Genomic DNA, 19496 nt, shown 5'->3' with positions numbered 1-19496 from the left:
CTATCCCTAAATAAAAAGAAATCTAATTACATCCTCTTTAAGCCCGTCAATAAGCCCTGTGACACAGAGCTTACGCTAACGTATCAGGGCACCGTCTTAGAGCGCGTAAAATGTCAGAAATTTTTTAGGCGTATGGTTTGAAGAAAGCATGTCGTGGAATACACACATCAATAAACTCACTTCAGAGCTAAGCAGAGCTGTTGGTATAATATTGAAACTATCCCATTTAATTCCTTTACATCTAAAAAAGGCGATATATTACGCGCATTTCTACTCCCGCTTATCTTACTGCACACTTGTTTGGGGTAGCACAACTACTAATTACTACAAACTGGAAACAATGCAAAGAAAGTGCTCAGACTTTTCGAGAACTATTTTGGTGAGCCAAAAGACTTACCCACAAATCCTTTATTTGTTAAGTATAATTTGCTTAAAGCAACGAAATTATACGATTATAAACTCCTGCTGCACATACTGAAACATGATCTGATAGACATGGCACATGCAACATCAAGACGTTATCCACTACGTAATACACAGACACCAATACCAAGAACACGTACGAACTACGGAAGGTCAGCCCTCACTTATCAGATACCAGCACTAATAAATCATGTATCTTCACAAATAAATTTTGATATCCCATTCCATAGATTTAAAAAACAAATAAGACTTTTCCTATTAAATGACTGTGCAGCCGTTACAGCATAACCTTATTAACTGTCACTGCACCACTGTTCCTGCATTGCATTTTTTATACGTTCAAATGTTTGCATTTTCGGTATGTGCAGTTATCCTAGTTATATGGGTGCATTTTAATTTCTGATGCATTTCCCTGTTACATTCATTTCGCTGTATCTGTGCATTTTTGTTGTACCTCCTTATATTTACTTTGCTATGTACAGATGCTATTATATCTTGTCAAGTTGTATAAGTTGTATCATGTCGTGTTAGTTATACTTTTTATTCGCTGCTGCCTGTACGATCCCCCAGGTCCCTTCAAGCTGTTTTTCAACAGCTTTTTTGCCTGGGGAACCCCCAACTTTTCGTGTTGGAAATAAACCCAAACCCAAACAAGATGCAGACAACTGACAACAAAAGAAGCATTATATGTGCCAACTTTTCTTGTTCCCTTTAGAAACGACACTATTAAAAAGCAATGGCAACCCACCTCGCTTGCGCATCATGGCTCGCTTAAACTTTTCTTTGCTCTGCCTCTTTGGTCGCTCGGCCACAACCACATCCGGTGGAGTGGCCGATTGTGCTGCCGCGACTGGTGGAGGAGGCTGTTCTGACCGAGTCTTCTTTGGCAGCTTGTGTGGCTCAGGCTTCTTTGCTGACCCCGGTGGCTTACCCTGGGGCATCTTGGAGCTCACCTTGGCAAGCTTGGGTGTTTTTGGTAGAGGTGCTGTGTGCTGTGCAGCATGTTTTACTTTAGCGGGGCTTGACGGTGGAGGTGCCGACTTGACAGCTACGGGCAGCACCGACTTCTTGTGATCTGGCTGGCCTGGGTGGGCCGACTTTGCAGCCACTGGCTTTGAAAACATTGGCTTCTTTAACAATGACTTGTTTTCCGCAGGTCCTGAAAAAAAAAAAAAGAAGAAGAAGACAGCACAATCAACACGTGCAGAGAAATTAAACAAATTGGCAATAGAGAGAAAATTGTGCATATCCAGGGGTGGAACACGTTGCATGGGCTCGGGAGCAGTGTTGGTAGCAGGCAAAAGTGCTTTTTGTAGCAGGATCGGAGCACCAACATAGACATTTTGAAGCAGGTTGAGCGCACGTTTGACTGTTCTTAGTGCCAACTTCACTCAGGATTGTGCTGAGGTAGGGCGAGTAGCGTTCGTTCAACATGACGAAGACATGCATTCAGCAAGCAACATGCAAGCAGCCTCTCACGATGCAGCGGCGGCGCCGGCGAACCTGCGAACGTCAGCATGACTCATTTGTACCACCGTAGCTCCATGCGGTTAGGACACACGCAGCCAAGCAGATATCTGCAGATATGTGTGATAACTGCTGTCAGTGAAGAGTTAAGAGGTGACTAGGTTCTTAAAATAGCAAAAAATTGTAAAAAAAACGCTGAATGTCAGAAATTGCAATTCGAGGTATTTGTACAGTTTTGTACAGGTTTGTCTGTGCAGTATTGTACAGGTTTGTGCCTAATACATTTTCATTTTGTTTCGATGGTTCATCCGATAATCCGGAATCCGGTTAACTCGGACATTTTCACCGGTCGCGCGAGTCCAGGTTAACGTAGTTTTACTGTAGTTGTCATTCTCTATTGCACCTATTGAAGGTGATGATCCGCCACAGGCAAACTCTTGGGGCATCTTTTCATATCGAATTTTTCATATATCGAAATATTTCGCGATCCCTTTCGAGTTCGATATATCCGTGTTCGACTGTAGTCAGATATATGTTTTGGAAAAATTTTATATTATGGCAAAATACCATTTCTTTTTGTTAATAGCTTAATATATGCAACTACAAATGTTTTAAAAATGGAAACATGATTTTCTTAGCATTGTTACTTTTGTGAAGTGAATCTGCTTTACAGAAGTTTTGTGCAAGTTTCTGTGAAGATATTATCTACACAAACTTGGGACTATTCTTGCACCTGAACTACAGGCTAAAGATTTTCTTTTTCTCTCAAACTTTATAGAATTATAACTATATGATAAATACAAGCTAATTAATGGAAGCACAATTTTACCTTCCAAGTTTAAAAATTATTTCTCATCTAAGAAATAGCTGTTCCGACATCTGGTTTGCTTTAGCCTGTGGTGTGAACCTTTTAAGGGAAACTAGTAGTTTTGAAGGCTAACTTTCTTATTGCAAGTTACCATAACAACCCGTAAGAAATCACCTAAATATAATGTTGAAATTTGTCAGTATTTTTTGTTTTCAATATTTGAAATCTGTTTGCAGATTTGAAATCTCCATTGGATGGTGCACATGCATGGTACTTTTCACGACAGTAGGATAATTAAACGTTTTTGTTGTTAAAGACCCTTGTTCCCCTTAAAAGAAAGCACGTTCATGACACTGGCCACCTCGCCTTCAGTTTTTACTGATGCTGATCTGTTAAGGCACCGCCCCCATAATGCGAAAGTCATTATTATTGACCGGCCAGTCTCTGCCATTACTGAAAAGCTGAAGACCTTTTGCAGCCCATGGTGGTGACAGTGCGTTGAGCATCGCAGTGAACTGTTTGGCGATAAAAGGTTATTGCTTCTTGGTCTTTCAACTTCTGGCATTTAAAGGTATTGTATGGTTAATCAACAGAGGTCATAGATTTAGATAACGGAGTCAAAAAAGCTTTCTGCGTGAAATCTAAGTGCAAATCTTCATGCTGCTCACTATTCTTTTTTTTCTTTTCTCAATGCCGGTGAAGAAACGCCGGAAAGTGAGCTATTTCGCTCACGGCATTCGAAGTCTGCATGCGGTGCTCTCACCGTGGTCTACGATATCTTCAGCGTAAGTTAATCGCAGCTCGGCATGTGCAAGTGTGTCTCGCATGCTTTCGAACGCCTGCTTTAACTTTTTTTTTTCGCTTCGTATGCGCCACATTTTTATCATGATTGTGTTGGAAGTGTTAATTGCAAAAAGTAGAAGGCCTTGAAAAATCTTTGCTATATGTGAACGCAGCTTCAACGGATAGCATACGAAAATCTGAAAAGCAGGGAAATATGGTAGTTATAACCGATAGAGCAACAATCAATATAAATAAGTATAACCTTTCTAAAGAAACCGAATACATGATGTTCCAGCCATGTTTTTGGGGATGTTGGACTTGATAGCTGTCACACCTTGCAGCTAAATCTTGGCGCTAAGGCCTTGTACCGTGCTGATAATAGAGTTTGGCCCAATAGGCTTGTTTTGATGTACGATAGAGTAGGGGAACAAGTTTGGTGCAAAATGGCGCAACTGTTTGGTACAAAATGACGCAACTAGGCCTGCAGGTAATATTACAAAATCTTTTAAGACTATGGCATGCCGTAATGTAGATAATAGGAGAGAAAGAAAGCCAACCACAATGCAACCTCATACAAAGTAAAACTTTTTCTGCACACAGCTTCTTTCTTTCAGTCTAGCTGGCTTTGTGGTCGCCTGTGGAAACACCTTCAACAAGTGCCCATTGAAGGGTTGTTCTTGTGACAAGCTCTGTCTACACAGAGCTGCTTGAGAATGCCTGCAAGCTAAGGATATTATCGCACTTTCAGCCAATAGAAACTCTTCCTGGTTGACACACAGCTGAAGAGTTCCTTCTTTGTTTGCATTGTTGTCCATAGACACTGATTTTGGGCACACAAAATAGACGCAACATAGCTATAGTCAGGATGTGAAATAAACTTCCCTTGATATGAGCTTTTATAATGAGATGGGTGCATCAATATTTCCACTTCACTGGCTATAGTCGAGCAAGAAATGCACCTGTGCATCATTACGTTGCCATTTTCAGATGGCGATGCCACTACATCTGCTCTGGCGGTTGGCTGTTGCTAATGACGTGAACGTGTTTCAGTTTCGTGCTCAGTCGATTTGGTTCACAGAACATGCTTTTTGAATAACATCTTGGTGCCACGAAATCAATCGGAGACATAAAATTTATTACAATCAGCCAAACAACGGAAAAATATCAAGCCACCTATGCTCATGGCAATACTGTAAGTTATGTCATACATGTCAGTACACAACGGCTAGATGCACAGTTTTGCTTTAACGTAGTATAGAAAACATTGTACAACAAGTCTAGGGGTCACTGTGCAAGAGGAAATGTGTTCTTTTTGGCCATGCTGACACTACCTTTTAACAAGCAAAAGCATTATTTGGCAGATTTGCGAAAGTGGGCTTGCATCTAGCATTTGGAAAAGCTATGTGCAAAAAACACGTCACACCTCCCATTAGAACAGACGCCAGCGCTAATTGCCAAAGAAATCACTAGGAGTCGTACAGTAAGAGAGGGAAACCCACAAAACAGATGAGAAAATTTAGACTCAGAGAGAATGTGCTTCTGTCCTCCACATTAGTTGGGCCTTAAAAAGAAGGTGCTGAGAATTTAGTATTGTAATGAATCTGAATGACGGACACTCAGCTGTTACTGAAGAAGACTATGATGATCGGTGGCTGTGGTAGTAGCTCGCGCACGCACTTGCCGGTAGCCAGATCTGCCTCATAAAGCCCCTTTCGCCAAGCTGCGTCTGAACCTTCCTCGACGTACAACACCTCTATTTTAAGTGGTGGAGAAGCCAGGTTTCACATCAACCTGGAACTTCGCAATCGAACGCTACCCTCACCGTTCACCATGACTGCTTCAGGCCCTTCTCAAGCTGCCCCACCAACGACAGTCTTCTGTACTGGCGTGACTCGGCAATGCGACCCATCAATTTTTCGAGTCAACGACGAACGAGACGTCGAGGACTGGTTCATTAAGTACGAAAGCGTAAGCACTTCCGACAAATGGACCTGTGACCAGCTCACGAACGTGCGCTTTTACCTGGCTGATGGGGCCAGCCTCTAGTTCAAGAACCACAAAGGGGAAATAACCAACTGGTCCGCCTTCGAGACCACCATCGTCGCGGACTTCGGTCGTCCTGCTGCGCGCCGGCTTCGTGCGGTACAGCGTCTGCGTAGTCGAGTCCAGTGCAAAAACAAGACCTTTACGAGTTACATCGAAGATGTCTTGTCTCTTTGCAAGAGCGTCGATGCATCTTTAGCCGAACATGACAAAATCAAACATATCATCAGAGGAGTTGACGACTTTTCAGATGCTCGTCGCTAGGAACCCACAGACTGTCACCGACGTTGTCCAGCTTTGTCAGGAGTACGACGCGTCCAAACAGCGGGTCAGGACGCGCAGGGCTGCTGAAGGTACAGCTGAAGTTCCCCCCCTCGTGCACGACGTCGCTGCTGATCGCATCGTCTTACTGCCCCACATCAAACAATTCATCCGTAAAGAAGTTGCGCGTCAACTTTCCCTTGTGGCCGAAGCATTCAAGCCAGTGACCTTATTAGACCCATGTCCATCCCAGGTCATTGAGACACAGGTCACGCAGTCACTGCCTTCATCACCACCTGTCCCTACGTCGCTGACCTACGCTGCTGTCGTTGCTAGACCACCGGCCCCACCTGTCTCAGAGGTCCCTTCGAGTTTTAATTAACGAGACCCGACTATCTGCTTCACCAAGCCGAGAAAATTGCACATGCAATGGATGGCCCACTGACAACAGTTTGTGGGACGTCACGCAGTACGGACACACAACCAATGCTGGTGACGCCATGGCACCGAAAAGCGGTGCATCACCACCTAACAACAAGCCTTCGCTCAGCAGCATTCAGGTGGAATTTTTTTTATTAATTTCAGGAATTATTTAGCTTTTTTATTATTTCATGAATTATTTGAACACTTTTGATGCTTTTAAGCACCCATCCTAACCATAGCATCACGTCATGGGTTTGTAGTGTGGAAAATCATTCTGGAGCACAACAACAGTTGAGGGACTATTCGCTGTGCTCACACAGCCCTGATTGAACAAGAGAGCTCTACCTTTGGCAGCACTACCAGCAGCTTGTTAAATGGAGTATACTTGCCAACCACCAACTGCAAATTTTCCAAGTCACGACAAGCACAACTCATACTAGCAAAGTATGAAAAACATTAGAATTCTCTCAAATGGTTGCATTTTTAAATGACGGCTCGTAAAAGAAAGGTTGTGAGATGGTGCACAACTACAGCGGAACCCCAGTTATACAACTTTTAGGGGACCAGACAGAACCGTCCTATAACCCGGGCCTCGTATAATCGAAAAACTAAAATTATAGACTGTGACATTCAGCCTTGCCCGAAAAATGGGTACAGACTGCCTGAATAAGCCCACGGCACAACCTTCTGCCTCTGCATTGAGGGTAGATTAAATTATTGTTGGCAGTGGTAGCTAATAGCAGCAATAATTAGTTAACGGAGGTCCGAGCGAATCTTTATTCTCAGCCTTGAAAACAATCAAATCGAACGTGCATCGTTCTACCGATAAATAGAGTCCGAAAATTGCCTGCACGTGAAAACAAAACAGAAACCATGTCGCCGTGAGCCTCTTGTCAAAAGAGCCAGACGCAGTATCATCGCTATCGTATAATGCCGACGGACAATGAGTTTATGTACGATGCGTTCGTGCGCGACTCAGCTGTGCGCATTGTAATTTGTTGCCTCGTGAAGTGCAACTAGTGGTGTTCCGCTGTTTTTATGAATGTTGACGTCAAGTGATATTAATTTTGCACGACGAAAGCAGCTGCGTTGTGTCCTTATGCGTGCGCAAACCAGTGACTGCAAGTGTGACAGAGGCAAGAGATTGGCCGTTTGTCGACCAGGAAATATTTCCACGGACCAAAAAAATGAAAATAACAGGTTTTTCGTCAGCTGAACTTACTCTATGTAGATAAAGCTTGACTAGGTAACGACCCTGCATATGTATGCACGCGACTGAGGCGTATGTAGAAGTGCATGAACCTCCGGGAGAATAAATTTTCAATTCGATGAAGATGACCCTACTTTTCCTGTAATCCTCCTTCGGGTACATAAGTTCAAATTGTGCACTCGCGAATATTGGGTCGACATGCGGTTTGAGTAAAGGTGTCTTTTTTTCTTTCCGACGGAACTTGAAAGTCTTAAGATGCGCGGTCGACATAAAACTGTGTAGCATAACCAAGGTGTTTAATACAGTGGACTTTCAGTAAACGGAATTCTGTTAAACGGAACTGCTGCTTAAATAGAGCAAGTGCCTCTGATATGATTGGTTTCATCTCTGCATACTGCACCCCAGTTCAACTCTCAGTATATGGAACGCCCGTTAAAAAGAACACATTTTCCTGGCCTCTTCAGGTTCCATTTTTTGAGAGTCCACTGTACATTGTTTCTTTGGGGATTTTGTCGGGACCAAACCGATTCGTTCTAAAATGCAGGCCGTCGCGAAACCAGGGAAGCTCACAGTACCGTACACTGATGTCTCCTGTGCCAACTCAGTTTCTGACTACACATAAGTACGGTGATGGCACACTGCCTTTATTCCTCAAAGTCATGCATCTGTCCAGCGATACTCAGATTCATATATAAGGTGCAATACTTTAGAGGCTAGCGACACGTCTTGCAGTCAATGTTTTTGCATGTTCAATCTTTGCTTGGATTAGGAGCCTTTTTTTTTTAGTTCTTAACACTGAGTAATACACGAAGATGTTTCGTGCCTTATAAAAAAAACTTTGGTTATATGGCTAATATAATGTTCCACATCACCTCATCACCACACCACTGCTGTATTGCTGTTTTCAGTTTCTGGTATCTTATTTGCAGCCAGTCACAACTCCTTGCGCACAGGTTTGGCTTGCGGGAGCACTGACTACCACACAAGCCAACCACAAAACATGTGATTTTGCACATCTGCTGACTAAACTTCTTGCAATGTTTCCCCAGTCAGCACCTGTGTGCGAAATTCGACACCAAGAGACAGAAGTGAAATGAGGCGGGGCATGTTTCGGTTGTTGCCTATCAAAAAGCTGCGGTATGCACTGCGCCAGGCCACATATGCAACCTGTGTTTTGAAGAGTGTATTCCCTCAATTCAGCGCAGCCACTTGACAAAAATCTGGGTGAAAGAAAAGAGTCACCATGCTTGGCAGCAGTCCCGTGCTTGTGCTGAGATACAGTTGGCGCTAAAGCTGGTGCTACAGGTGCACCTGTCACAGGACTGGCTGGTGCAGCTACAGTGGTGGTTGGTGTCAGGCTGTGCTCTAGTCCACCAGCAAGGCGTGCCACGTGTGCCTCCACGGAATCATACACCGATTCCTCACTGGGAAAACCAGGCACTCTCGGAGCAGCTGTCGTGGGCACTGCTGGAGCAACTGTTGGAGGTGGGGCGGCAGGAGGTGGCGTAGGCACAGGTGCGGCTTGTGGCTCGTGTTCTTTGTGCAGTACGTCTGGCTGACTGAACAGCGCAGGCTCGTCCGTGAAACTCTCGCGCCGAGGCCTTTTTTTGGCCTCGGGTGTGGTCCGCACTACCTTCACTACCTTGCCAAATGGCGAAATGGGCTGCACAAGAAAAGAGGACACAAAGGCACAATTTAGAGCTGAGAAGTGGGACAAGAGAACCACAAAGCTTTTTTCAGAGTCTGCCCGGAGCACTATGACCAGATCTTTCTCTTTTACCAGTGGAATTACGAACTGGTTGGCTTTTACAGGGCAGGTGCTGTGGCCGATATCCTAGCAGCACACCTAAAATTCATTTCAACTTGCGTTCAATGCATGAGTGCAATCTCTTCAATGTACAATCTTCATTGTGCTTAGGGGAACCTTTTCGAAACAGCATGCCAACCCACAGCCAAGGCCTAATGTACGCTATCTGCCTAATCCGTAGTAAGAAATCAAAGTTCTTGTTCGGTCACCCAAAAAAAGAGGATTTGCATCTACATGGAAAAGAAGGTTTGGATGGCATGCATAACAGTTGAATGACAGTCGGCCATTTCCAATAGATTACTATATCTAGGATAATTACAAGTTGGGTTCAACTGTACAGCCAAACCCATTAGTGAGTAAGTGATGACAATGGTGTGTAGATTTTAGTGGCACAAAGGACATGCTAGGCCAAAGAGCTTTATGAAAGGTGATGTAACGATAATGATTTTATTTACAATGACATTCAGGAGATGTGAAGTCGCAAGCAATGCTTGTCATGGTAAGTGGCGGTATAGGGGCCTAAAATTCCTCAACCTGGAGGCGGGTAAAACGTAGAAGTATTCAAATTGTGGAAGTGATGTGACTTGTGTGCTGTGAAAACAAATTACACGTGGTCGTGGCAACCAAACTATGGAAACGTTGGGTAAACAGGTATGCAGTGATGCTACCGAGGTTCGCTGATTTGGAGCAATTTTAGGAGCAGCATGAGCTTTGACTTTAAAAGGGTGTGATCGCTGGAGCGCTCACTATTTTGCCACTTATCTAAAGCAGTATGCGTGCCACTTATCTAAAGCAGCGGAACGCATGCCTGTCGACGATGTTGTTGGCCGTGGCTTTTATCTCACGTTAGCTACAAGCATCCGTTGATGCTTGAATTATAGCACAAGGACTTAATACGCAGCATAACTATGTTTGGCATCATTACGACATCTCTCTTTACATATTTCTGAAAACAAAACAAAAAGTACGGCAGCTGGAGCAGCTGGCTGGGAGCTCTAGGCAAGTCTGATTCTATCTGTACGTGCGTCGGCGTGCAAGAGGTGTTCCGGGGGTATTTATTCATCAAAGTTGCTGTACGGATATCAAACACCGCGCGTGGAGAAAGCTTTCTATGCGCGCGGACCTTTGAAATGGCATTTCCGCCGCTAGAAAACATTGCGGATAACTTCAAGCCTTATTATTTGTTATAAAAATACAACTTGTTGGTATCACAATCATTGCTAAGAGCTTTAGTGATAGTAGTAACAAATTTTATCTTTTGGACTCGATATCTCGATAAGAAGTCAAAAGAACGCTGGCTAAAGAGAAAATGATCACTTCAGTTGCTGAAGCGGTTTTCGTGCTGTCAGTCAGAGTTAAACCTGCTTATAACAAATTTACATATAACAAATTTTTTCTATTCCCCACCGTTGCTCCATAGAAGCACATGTATTCGTAATGTCTATGTAACAAAGTAACATGGGGAGAGAACCATGATATAACGAATTTTCCCTACAGACAAGCTAAGAATTTTTCTCCGCATTTTGGCACTTTGGTACAAGCATTCATCTTCCGCGACTACCCCGCCGCCGCCGAAGCGGTGCGCACGACGCACCAGGCGAGAGCGAGCGCTAGTCGTTGCATGCAGGTGAACGCTAAATAGGCAGCAGGCAAGCCTGCTCCCCTACGAGCCGGCATTGCAGCTGTTCTTGCCGTCACGTGCATATGCGCAGGTGTGTGTGTTTCTCCACACTCACACACTGCAAAACAAAATAAAAAAAGAAAACTACTTTTGCGCTTTGGCAGTGCCACGCTTTCATATATGCAGGGCTGCGCTGCACATGGAGGGCGCTTTATCGAATAGCTTTCTGCGGTAACCATGTTTGTGTACATGTCTTTCACTCTTCGCTTGCGATGCCATGCGTGCGCGTTTATGTTGTGGCCCCTGACGGTGTTCAACTTTGCTTTTTTTCATTATTATAATAGCAATTATATGAACAGTCTCTGCTGGTTTTTTGGCGTCGTCGCCCCCACAGTCATTCAATGTACAGTACTCATAACGTAAGTCGCGGGAGTCGCGAATATCCGCACTATAAGCAATACCGCACTAGAACCAAAACAACTTTTTTTCAAGGGCCGCACTTGTGCGAAACGTGTTGAGCAAGCAGCTTCACGTGTCTGAGAATCCAAACATGCGATGCGTACTTGCTAACATTTAAATTTCTAAATGTCAAAGAATTTAACAAGCGTTGACAATGAAATGAACGGGAAAGGGGGGAAGGTGTCTAACAAATGAAAGCACCATCGCGGAAATTCGCCGACTACCAGACCGCCTCGACTATGGGCGATACACTTGAAACCATGTCAAATCGCGGCCAGAATTTGACGCGTTGAAAGATGCCAACCATTTGATTTCACGGGCGCGCACCCTATTTAAGGGGGTGGCTACCCTGGAGACCGAACTTTTTCATTTTTTAAGATATCTGGATGAAACTTTCAGGGGTTGTTCAATACAATAAAACTAGCACAACTGCTAATTTTCACGAAGCTGTGTTTCTTAGTTCCAGAGTTATTGAGGTTTACTGGTGCCTGAGGAAGAGTCGTGAGAAATCCCAGGACATAGTAGAAAGCTGAAATTCATTGTGGTCATTCCTTGTTAGCTATCCCAGGGCGCTACAAAGCCGTTTTTTTTTAATTCCCCCCCCCCCCCCCAAAAAATTTTCACGCAACTTTGAATTTGATGTAACCAGTAATGACCAGATTCATCAAAAATTAATTGTTTATTATAAATTAACAGCACCAATTTTCAAAAAAAGGAGCTTATTACGCCCTTGCAAGGTCATTCAGGAACAGAATAAAAAAAACGGCACACAAATTTGATGAACGGTTTTCGAGTTCTTGCTTTCCTCAGCACCACAACTAGCAAAAAAATCCGTTCTGAGAAAACACGCCGAAAAAGTTCAAAACACGTGTTTTCTTCAAAAAGCTCCAGCACAGTAGCTAGAAGTGTCCTGGCGCACTCTTTTCTTCTTTTGCCTGGCCTCCATCTTCTCTTGGTGTCTTTTAGAATTCTTTTTTAGGCGTAAAGCGTCTTTTTCACGAGCTCGCTGGATGGCCAGATGACCTGGTTGAAGTCCAATGGAGCCCGATATCACTTGGGTTGCTTTGCAGCAGCCGGCATTGTAGCGCAGCACTCCTTCATGCAGTGCTGTTTCTACCGCGATCAAGGATGAGTGTTGTTCCTTCGGCATCAGAGACCACAGAATGGAGTGGAATGATTCTGATGCATTTTGCGTCTTCGCTCCCAGGCAGCGCTGAAGAAGCGACTTTTGTGACAGTCTTTTGTAGATGGGCAGCATAGCTGCAGCGACATAGTACGGTAGGCTGTGTTTATGTTTTGGCTGTGGCTCACGCTTTGCCTCTGCAGCTCTATGGCGGCACCACGATTGAGCCCCCTCTGGGCAAAGTTCATGGTGAGGGTCCTGGTCAGTCGATGTGACGTGGTGATATGTTGCCATCACTGCACGCTGCATGGCTGTTAGGTCAGTTGAATTGTTTCTCAGGGAGGGCCCAACCATAATATCCTGTCAGCTTTTCAATGAGGGCTTTAGTCAGCTTCCCCTTCCCACTCAGTGGCTTATCACTTTTCTGCACAATGTTTCGAAGAGCACTTCCAATCCTTTTCTGAACATGGTTCAGACATTTTTCTTTTACAATTGGCACTAGCCCGTACACATTCTCTTCTGTGAGGGCAGCGAAGATACAGCTGTCTCCGTCGGACACAAGAGTGGTGTACCGCAGACCATGCTTGGATACAGACCGCCCAAAGAGAGTCAAGCCTGCCTCCACTTCCATGCTTCCCGATTTTGCGTCTGTGTTTTTCTGGCAAATGTGGTGCTTCTGCCAGCTTTCGTATGCTGCATCTCCAGGTTTGGGCCCTGTTTGGCATCCAAGGCAGTGGTTTGAAAGAACTACAGCATCCAAGATGAGACCTGTAAAGAAGTCAATTACCGATCCCACTCCGATGTGTGATGTGTGACCCCGCTTACGCCATGTGCCATCGTACACTACGGTGATGTCCTTGCAGAAGCTGGGGTCCATTTCTTTATATGTTTTGATCACTGCTGTGGCAGAATCAGCATAAAACTTCTCCAAAGCGGTGGCCTCTGGCTTCCTGAACGTCTCTTTCAAGTGCTTTTGAAACGTCTTGTGGTGAAGACCTCTGTAAGAGACGTTCATGGCAGCCCAAAAGTCATTAAGAGCTGTTTGCACCTTGCCTATTTGCTTTATAGCCATTATGGCACGGACATTTACATCAAAGGCCTGCGTGTCCTTTTTGCGGGGTGATGTCCATAATTTATCGACGGTGCCACAAGAGGCGCACACGACTTCAAGTTTTGTTGCAAGTCCAAGCTTGGTGCTCTCTCGGACAGTCATAGCACCTTTCAAACATTCTTTGCACACTGTGCGGCTGAGCACCACGTTAAAGATGTTCATTTGAACGAGCGAAAAATGTTCGCCCTCACTTGTCACTGCAGGTGCAAGAGCCGGCTGCATCAGTTGAAATTTCTTCTGCGTCGCCGGCGTAGACTCGAGTTCAGCGCGAACGGCGTCACGACGTTTCAATTCGCATCGATTCTCGACTGGCGACAGCCGACAACACAGTTCCGTCGCTACAAGCGTCTACGCAGTCGGCACCCGCAGCAGAATAGAGGAATTTCGATGATCGTACAAGCTGCATAGCGCGCCTCCACGCACCGGACTTACGCACTGACTTCGGCTTCGTTGCCGGCATCGCCCGCAACAACAAAGACGAAAGGCACAAAACTAGTGCAAAAAAAAAAAAAAAAACCGAGAGAAAATGATCGAAAAGATAGCACAAGGCGAAGAATGGCTCGTAAGCAGACGTCTGTCGACGCGGACGGAGCAGAGCGCAACAACGAAGCGAGCGCGCTGGACGCGCCATCGAGAGGAGCGACCACCCCCGCTGCTGCACAGCAGCCAATAGCGGGCACGCTTTCTCCCGCGAGATATGAATGCACTGCTCTAGCCAATCAGCGCTCCGCATCGCATCGCGGGAAAACGCCAATAGCATCTCAACTGTGCTGCCGACGCCATTTTGCAAGGCGGCGAACGAGAGAGAAAGAATTCACGGTCAAAACACCAAGATGGCGCGGGACGACCGCATGGTCCGGGAATGGCGCGCGCGCGAAGTTTGGTTTGATTTCGGGATTTGCGCCTGTTTTGGATGCCGTGGCGGCCTCGAAAATAGTATTTTTTTTTTGCACTTTGCGGTTGAATTAGGTGCTGATAATTACAGAATAGGTAGTTTATGAGACATACAACCTAAAAATGTGGTTTTTCAAAAACCGACTTTTTCGCGATTTTTCGGTTTTCAAGGGCCGCGTTCCCCCTTAAGACATCGCAATCGAATCTCGAACCACTATTTGAGCGCTACACGTGCCGCCCTCGTTTTTATTCAACCATATGTATTCCTTCCTCTCAAGTGCGACCACGGCAAAGAGTTTCGTAGATTCTGTACCAAACCGCAACGTAGATTCACGCAACCGCTAGCGATCGAAGCCTAGCTGGCCGTTTGGTATGTTGTCGTGGAAAGTTTGACCGAAACATGACGATTCGACATCGAAAAGATCGCACTAGCAGGAAACCAAGAACCGCGTGCGTGATACAAAGTTTGCGGTCTGGAGATCAGAAACGACGATAGACAACTTACCACGCTTTTACATACGACAGCGCACTGGCAGCAGAAGAGAAAGCTCGCGTCATTAAACTTCAAAAGGTTTTCAATTTACGGACGAGGAAGCAAGCGCGATAACGACAGCGTCTTTGCCGACAGGAAACTGTTAAGGGGAGATGCTCCTCAAAAAACTTTTTCCTCAGATATTTGTGACATTTCAGTGAAACTTTGACCAGTTATAGAGCTCGAGCTCCTCTTTTCAAATCTGCTGGTATTTTTTTATGGCTTATTTAGTTAATTTTTTGCAGACCATGCATTTGTAAAAACAATGCACTTTTGTGCAAGCTTAGACAACAATAGTAAGCACAAAAAAAAACCTCTAAAAAATAGCAAATGTTCCTCCTAATGAATTGCAGAATTTAATAAAGCAAAGAAACATTGTGTAGCATTTGTGTGCAGGCCTAGAAAAAAATTTTAATGCAGAGTTTGAGTTTTACTATACTCAAGGAACAATCTTCTGATATTATTTAGCTGAATATGCTTTGGAGACCTTTGAGAGTTGTGTATTTGAATTGAGGAGATGTTAAACTTTCAGCATGCCAAGCTTCATTGCAATCCGACTAAGTAAAGCATACAAATTATAGTACACAAGCTCTGAAAATGCCGAAAAATGAGGAACTGAGAAAAAGAGGTTTGAAAGTTCAAAAACATGTATAATAGTATACTCTTCAACCAATCTGCACAAAATTCATAGAAAATGTCAACAAGGCTATCTTGAAAAAGCTGACAGTTTGAGAATAATCCAGCACTATATATCGGACCTTTACAGTTTCTGCAAGCTGGCTCCTCCCAACGGGCATTTTTTTTTTTTTTTTTTGGTACTGCGGCGATGGGCCATTGCTCTCGGGCTCGTGCGAGTCTCCTCGCTTCTACTGCATGACGGGTACACGCGGCTTGACGTGTACTTGGACAAAACGACAGTTGCAGCACACGCGTCATTTCGGCACTAAAGCTTTGACAACAATGCCAGTCGTTATCGTCTACATGCCATTACTCGAATAGACAGTTCGCACCGCCCGCAGTTGGGGCATACTGCGCAGCTGACAAGGTTCTGCATCGCATCGGTTTCACAAATAAATGTGCTTCCGCGTTCGTCCTGACACTTGCTTTTGTCGTCGAACATATTTATCTTTCATTATGAAGCACTGACTAAGTCATCGCCGCTAGGAATGAAGCTTGAACAATCCAAATCGGGTGCGTCGCTGCTGCCGCGGCTAGGTTTAGCAGCAGACGAACCTCTCACCGGCGCTCATTGCCTTGCATTTGGGGCGCCATCCCTCATACTGGTGCCGCATAATGAGCTTCCGTGAACGAAAGTAGCATTTCTCACTGGCATCCATGGCGTGGAAATAATAACTCAGGCGGTTGTGTTCGTCGATGCCTCGGCAAAAGCAGGAGAACAAAGAAAGCGCTCGCATCTGACTGCGCGGCGAAATGCTCGCAACTAATGGAAGGGCTCCGATCATACCACATGATTTTGAAGGCCCAACAAGCCACGCTAGAATGCAGTGGGAAAACCATTGTTTTTGTTGTATTTTTAGTGTGAATGCTGCTCTGCTGAAGTGGGCTCTGGGAGAAGAGGGTTAGGCCTACATGCCCACCAAATTTCAAGAGCCGGCGATGCCGCAGAGCGAAGCACCAGGTGCGCGAATATCGAGTAATTTCGCACTTTAAGAGCCACTGGGAGTGCTTTAATTGTATTATTCTATACCTTCTAGTTCATTCTCAGCTTTGATTGGAAGAATACACAACACAAGAAAACACAAAATCAACATTTACGAAAAGAAATCGCGGTTTATCTACCCGCATTTCCCCTTAAGAGCATATACAGTTGATAAGGACGGGATCGCACGTGCCACGATGAGTGGCGCGCAGCCAAAGCCAGGCCAGCAACGTAGTGCGCTGTACAGGGGAGACCCACGCCGAGAGAGGCGCTGCAGAGCCTGGCGCTGTCAGTCAATATGGGGTGAAAACTGGTTACTTGAGCGTTGACCCTTCCGCTGTCTTCTTCAACCTGCCTTGCTTTACTCGCATGCTGCACGTGTTTTTGAGAGTTTCGCGTCGCGCGCGGTTATCATGCATACGCTTCAGTCCGCGTTTATTAGGAGCGCCGCAACTGAGAATTTTTTTCCGTGGGAGTGATTTGGTAAAAGGGCAGCGTCTGCTCAGCCATGAGGCCAATGTGAAGCAAATTGTAGCAGACGACGCGGTCCTCGTCAGAGCGAAGTGCGTTTCGCAAGTGAAAGATGATACTGTTTACGTCGTGGAATTAGAAGTGAGTACAACTTTCTGTAAGTTCACAATTTTATACCTGTTTTATTTGGTTTACTGTGTGTACTATGCACTATGTTTGTTACTGGATGCATCGGTAAGGCCGATTCTCGTGCTTTAGGTTAAACAGTTCTTGCACTGTAACTGCTATTAGTTGGGATACCTTAATTTACTAGCACCGATCCAAGTTATCGTGCGGTATATATCGTAATTACTTGAATCTAACGCGCACCTTTTTTCCGGTTAAGCGAGTTCATAAATCGCATGCGCGTTAGAATCGAGTACGAACAAAAATATTACGGTCAATCTATTGCCATCGGCAAATCCAAAATGGCCGCCCCCTACGTGCGTCGGCCATTTCTGCCTATGTGTTTCCCATATGCGGCACTTCGTACGCGTGCTGAGGAGTTCGTCATCTAGTAGTGCATTAGCATCGACGGCGTGGAAGGGCAGACTCCAAAAACTCGAGTGCACCACGATGCCACTTTTAAAAGAAAAGTTATCGCGTGTGCAGAAACGGACGGAAATCGGGCCGCATCGTGCTCGTACGGAGCTCTTGAAACGTGCGTGCGGGATCGGCGGAAACAAAAGCAGAAGATTGTCGACAGCAAAGCTTCACGCGAAGGCTTCAGTGGACCACAGCAGGGTCCGTTTCCGCAAATTAAAGAGCTGCTCGGCGAGTATGTGCTTGAGCAGCGAGCGGCACAGCGGCCCGTGATGACAGAACTGCTCCAAGTGCGGGCTATGCAATTAGCCTTAGAAAAGGGTCTAATGCGGAGCCAGTTTAAGGGGGGACGCGGCTCCGGGAGATCGTCGTCTGCTGCTTGTGCGTCGCAAGGACATGGCTCTCGAAAATCACCACTTCGTGACGTGTTCACGGCTTGATAATCACTTAAGATATAACTACGCTTTAGTTACGTGCAGTAAGCGGATGCGCGATCAGGTTACTACGAGCGTCAGCGCGGTCTAAGAGCGCCGCGCGTCATTGGAGTCGTCTTTAGCCCTAACTCCGCCGACTGCGGGCAGGAACGACGCGCTAGTGCATTCGTGGCGACGTGCTTCTTCACAAGCAAGGAAGCTGTAAGCGGCCGCGCGATCTGATTACTACGAGTGGCCGCACCGGACGCACGATCAGATCACTACGAGCGGGCGCGCGGCGGTCTACGAGTGCGGCGCGTCATCGGAGTCGGCTTTAGGCAGAACTCCGCTGACAGCGAGACTGCGGGCAGGAACGACGCGCAAGCGCACTCTTGGCGACGTGCTTCTTCGCAAGGAATGTACCACATCACTCGCTAGCTCCTCTGAATATTGTACGGGCATTTTACGCCTCGGCAGCGGACAACACAGTCAAGCTCGTCACACACAGTCAAGCCCGTCAGGTTATTCTTAGTGTCTGTGCCAATTTTCATCAATATCCAACGAGAAACAAAAAAGTTCATTGAAAAAAGCCTGTCGCAAACTTCGACAGGCTTTTTCTCACAAGTCTGTTTTGGACATTGTGCATTGCTCGTGGAAAGAGTAGCACGAGAATGACTGGACCGATTTTGATTCTGTTTTTTTTTTTTCCTGAATCCCTGAACACTGCTTGCGAGTACAGCAATCTTCAATTTCTGTTTTGTGGCCCTGTTATTTTTCTAGACGATGATTTGTCCGTGCCATTGTTTCTGACAATGTGTGTCGGCAGCCATGATGATCTTTAAAAAAAAAGAGAACTTATTAAAAAATTCCGAGAGTGTCATACCCTGTAGCTTTCTTTTGAGTAAAAATCAACACCATTCGCAGCTTCCTGGCATGTTTTGTTGCAGCGCTAGGCTTTCCACGAGCAGACCATGTAATTGGATCGTGTAGCATTATGTAACTTTACAACTACTGAAGCTATCATGATGAAACTGCATATTTCCCTATTCTATTCACTTACGAGTATGCATGCCAAATTTCATTGCTGTAGGTCAACAAATAAAAGTTTTTTTTCAATGCCACCTCCCCCCTTAAAGCGAGCAGGTGCTGGCTAACTAACTTTATGAAGAGGAAAGGCTTTTCCCTCCGAAGGGGAACATGCATATGCGAAAAGTTTTGCGAAGGAGTACGATGAAAAGCTTCACAGTTTTCGGAGCTTCGTCCTAAACTTGCGGCGCAACAACGGCTACCTGCTTGGGCAAATCGGGAATGCCGATCAGACGCCTCTTTACTTCGACATGCCTGGCACCACAACCGTCGAGAATAAGGGGGCGAAGCAAGTTCGCGTGCTGACATCGGTCCACGG

At 45.5% G+C, this 19496-nt stretch overlaps 1 protein-coding gene across 4 annotated transcripts in view; it reads right to left on the bottom strand.

The window, feature by feature from the left end:
• Positions 1 to 19496, bottom strand: part of pps (protein partner of snf) — a 385339-nt gene that overhangs the window by 295206 nt on the left and 70637 nt on the right. For all 4 annotated transcript variants that reach the window (XM_075886389.1, XM_075886390.1, XM_075886391.1 and 1 more), the window contains 2 exons: positions 8661 to 9081; positions 1172 to 1582 (listed from right to left, as the gene is read on the bottom strand). In XM_075886389.1, the coding sequence (XP_075742504.1) occupies positions 1172 to 1582; positions 8661 to 9081 (832 nt within the window). The remainder of the gene's footprint in view (positions 1 to 1171; positions 1583 to 8660; positions 9082 to 19496) is intronic.

The sequence above is a fragment of the Rhipicephalus microplus genome, chromosome 2 (assembly GCF_043290135.1).
Source record: "Rhipicephalus microplus isolate Deutch F79 chromosome 2, USDA_Rmic, whole genome shotgun sequence".
In the NCBI taxonomy this organism is placed as follows: domain Eukaryota; kingdom Metazoa; phylum Arthropoda; class Arachnida; order Ixodida; family Ixodidae; genus Rhipicephalus; species Rhipicephalus microplus.
Note: the sequence above shows the minus strand (reverse complement) of the source record. Positions and strands in the feature narration are given on the sequence as shown.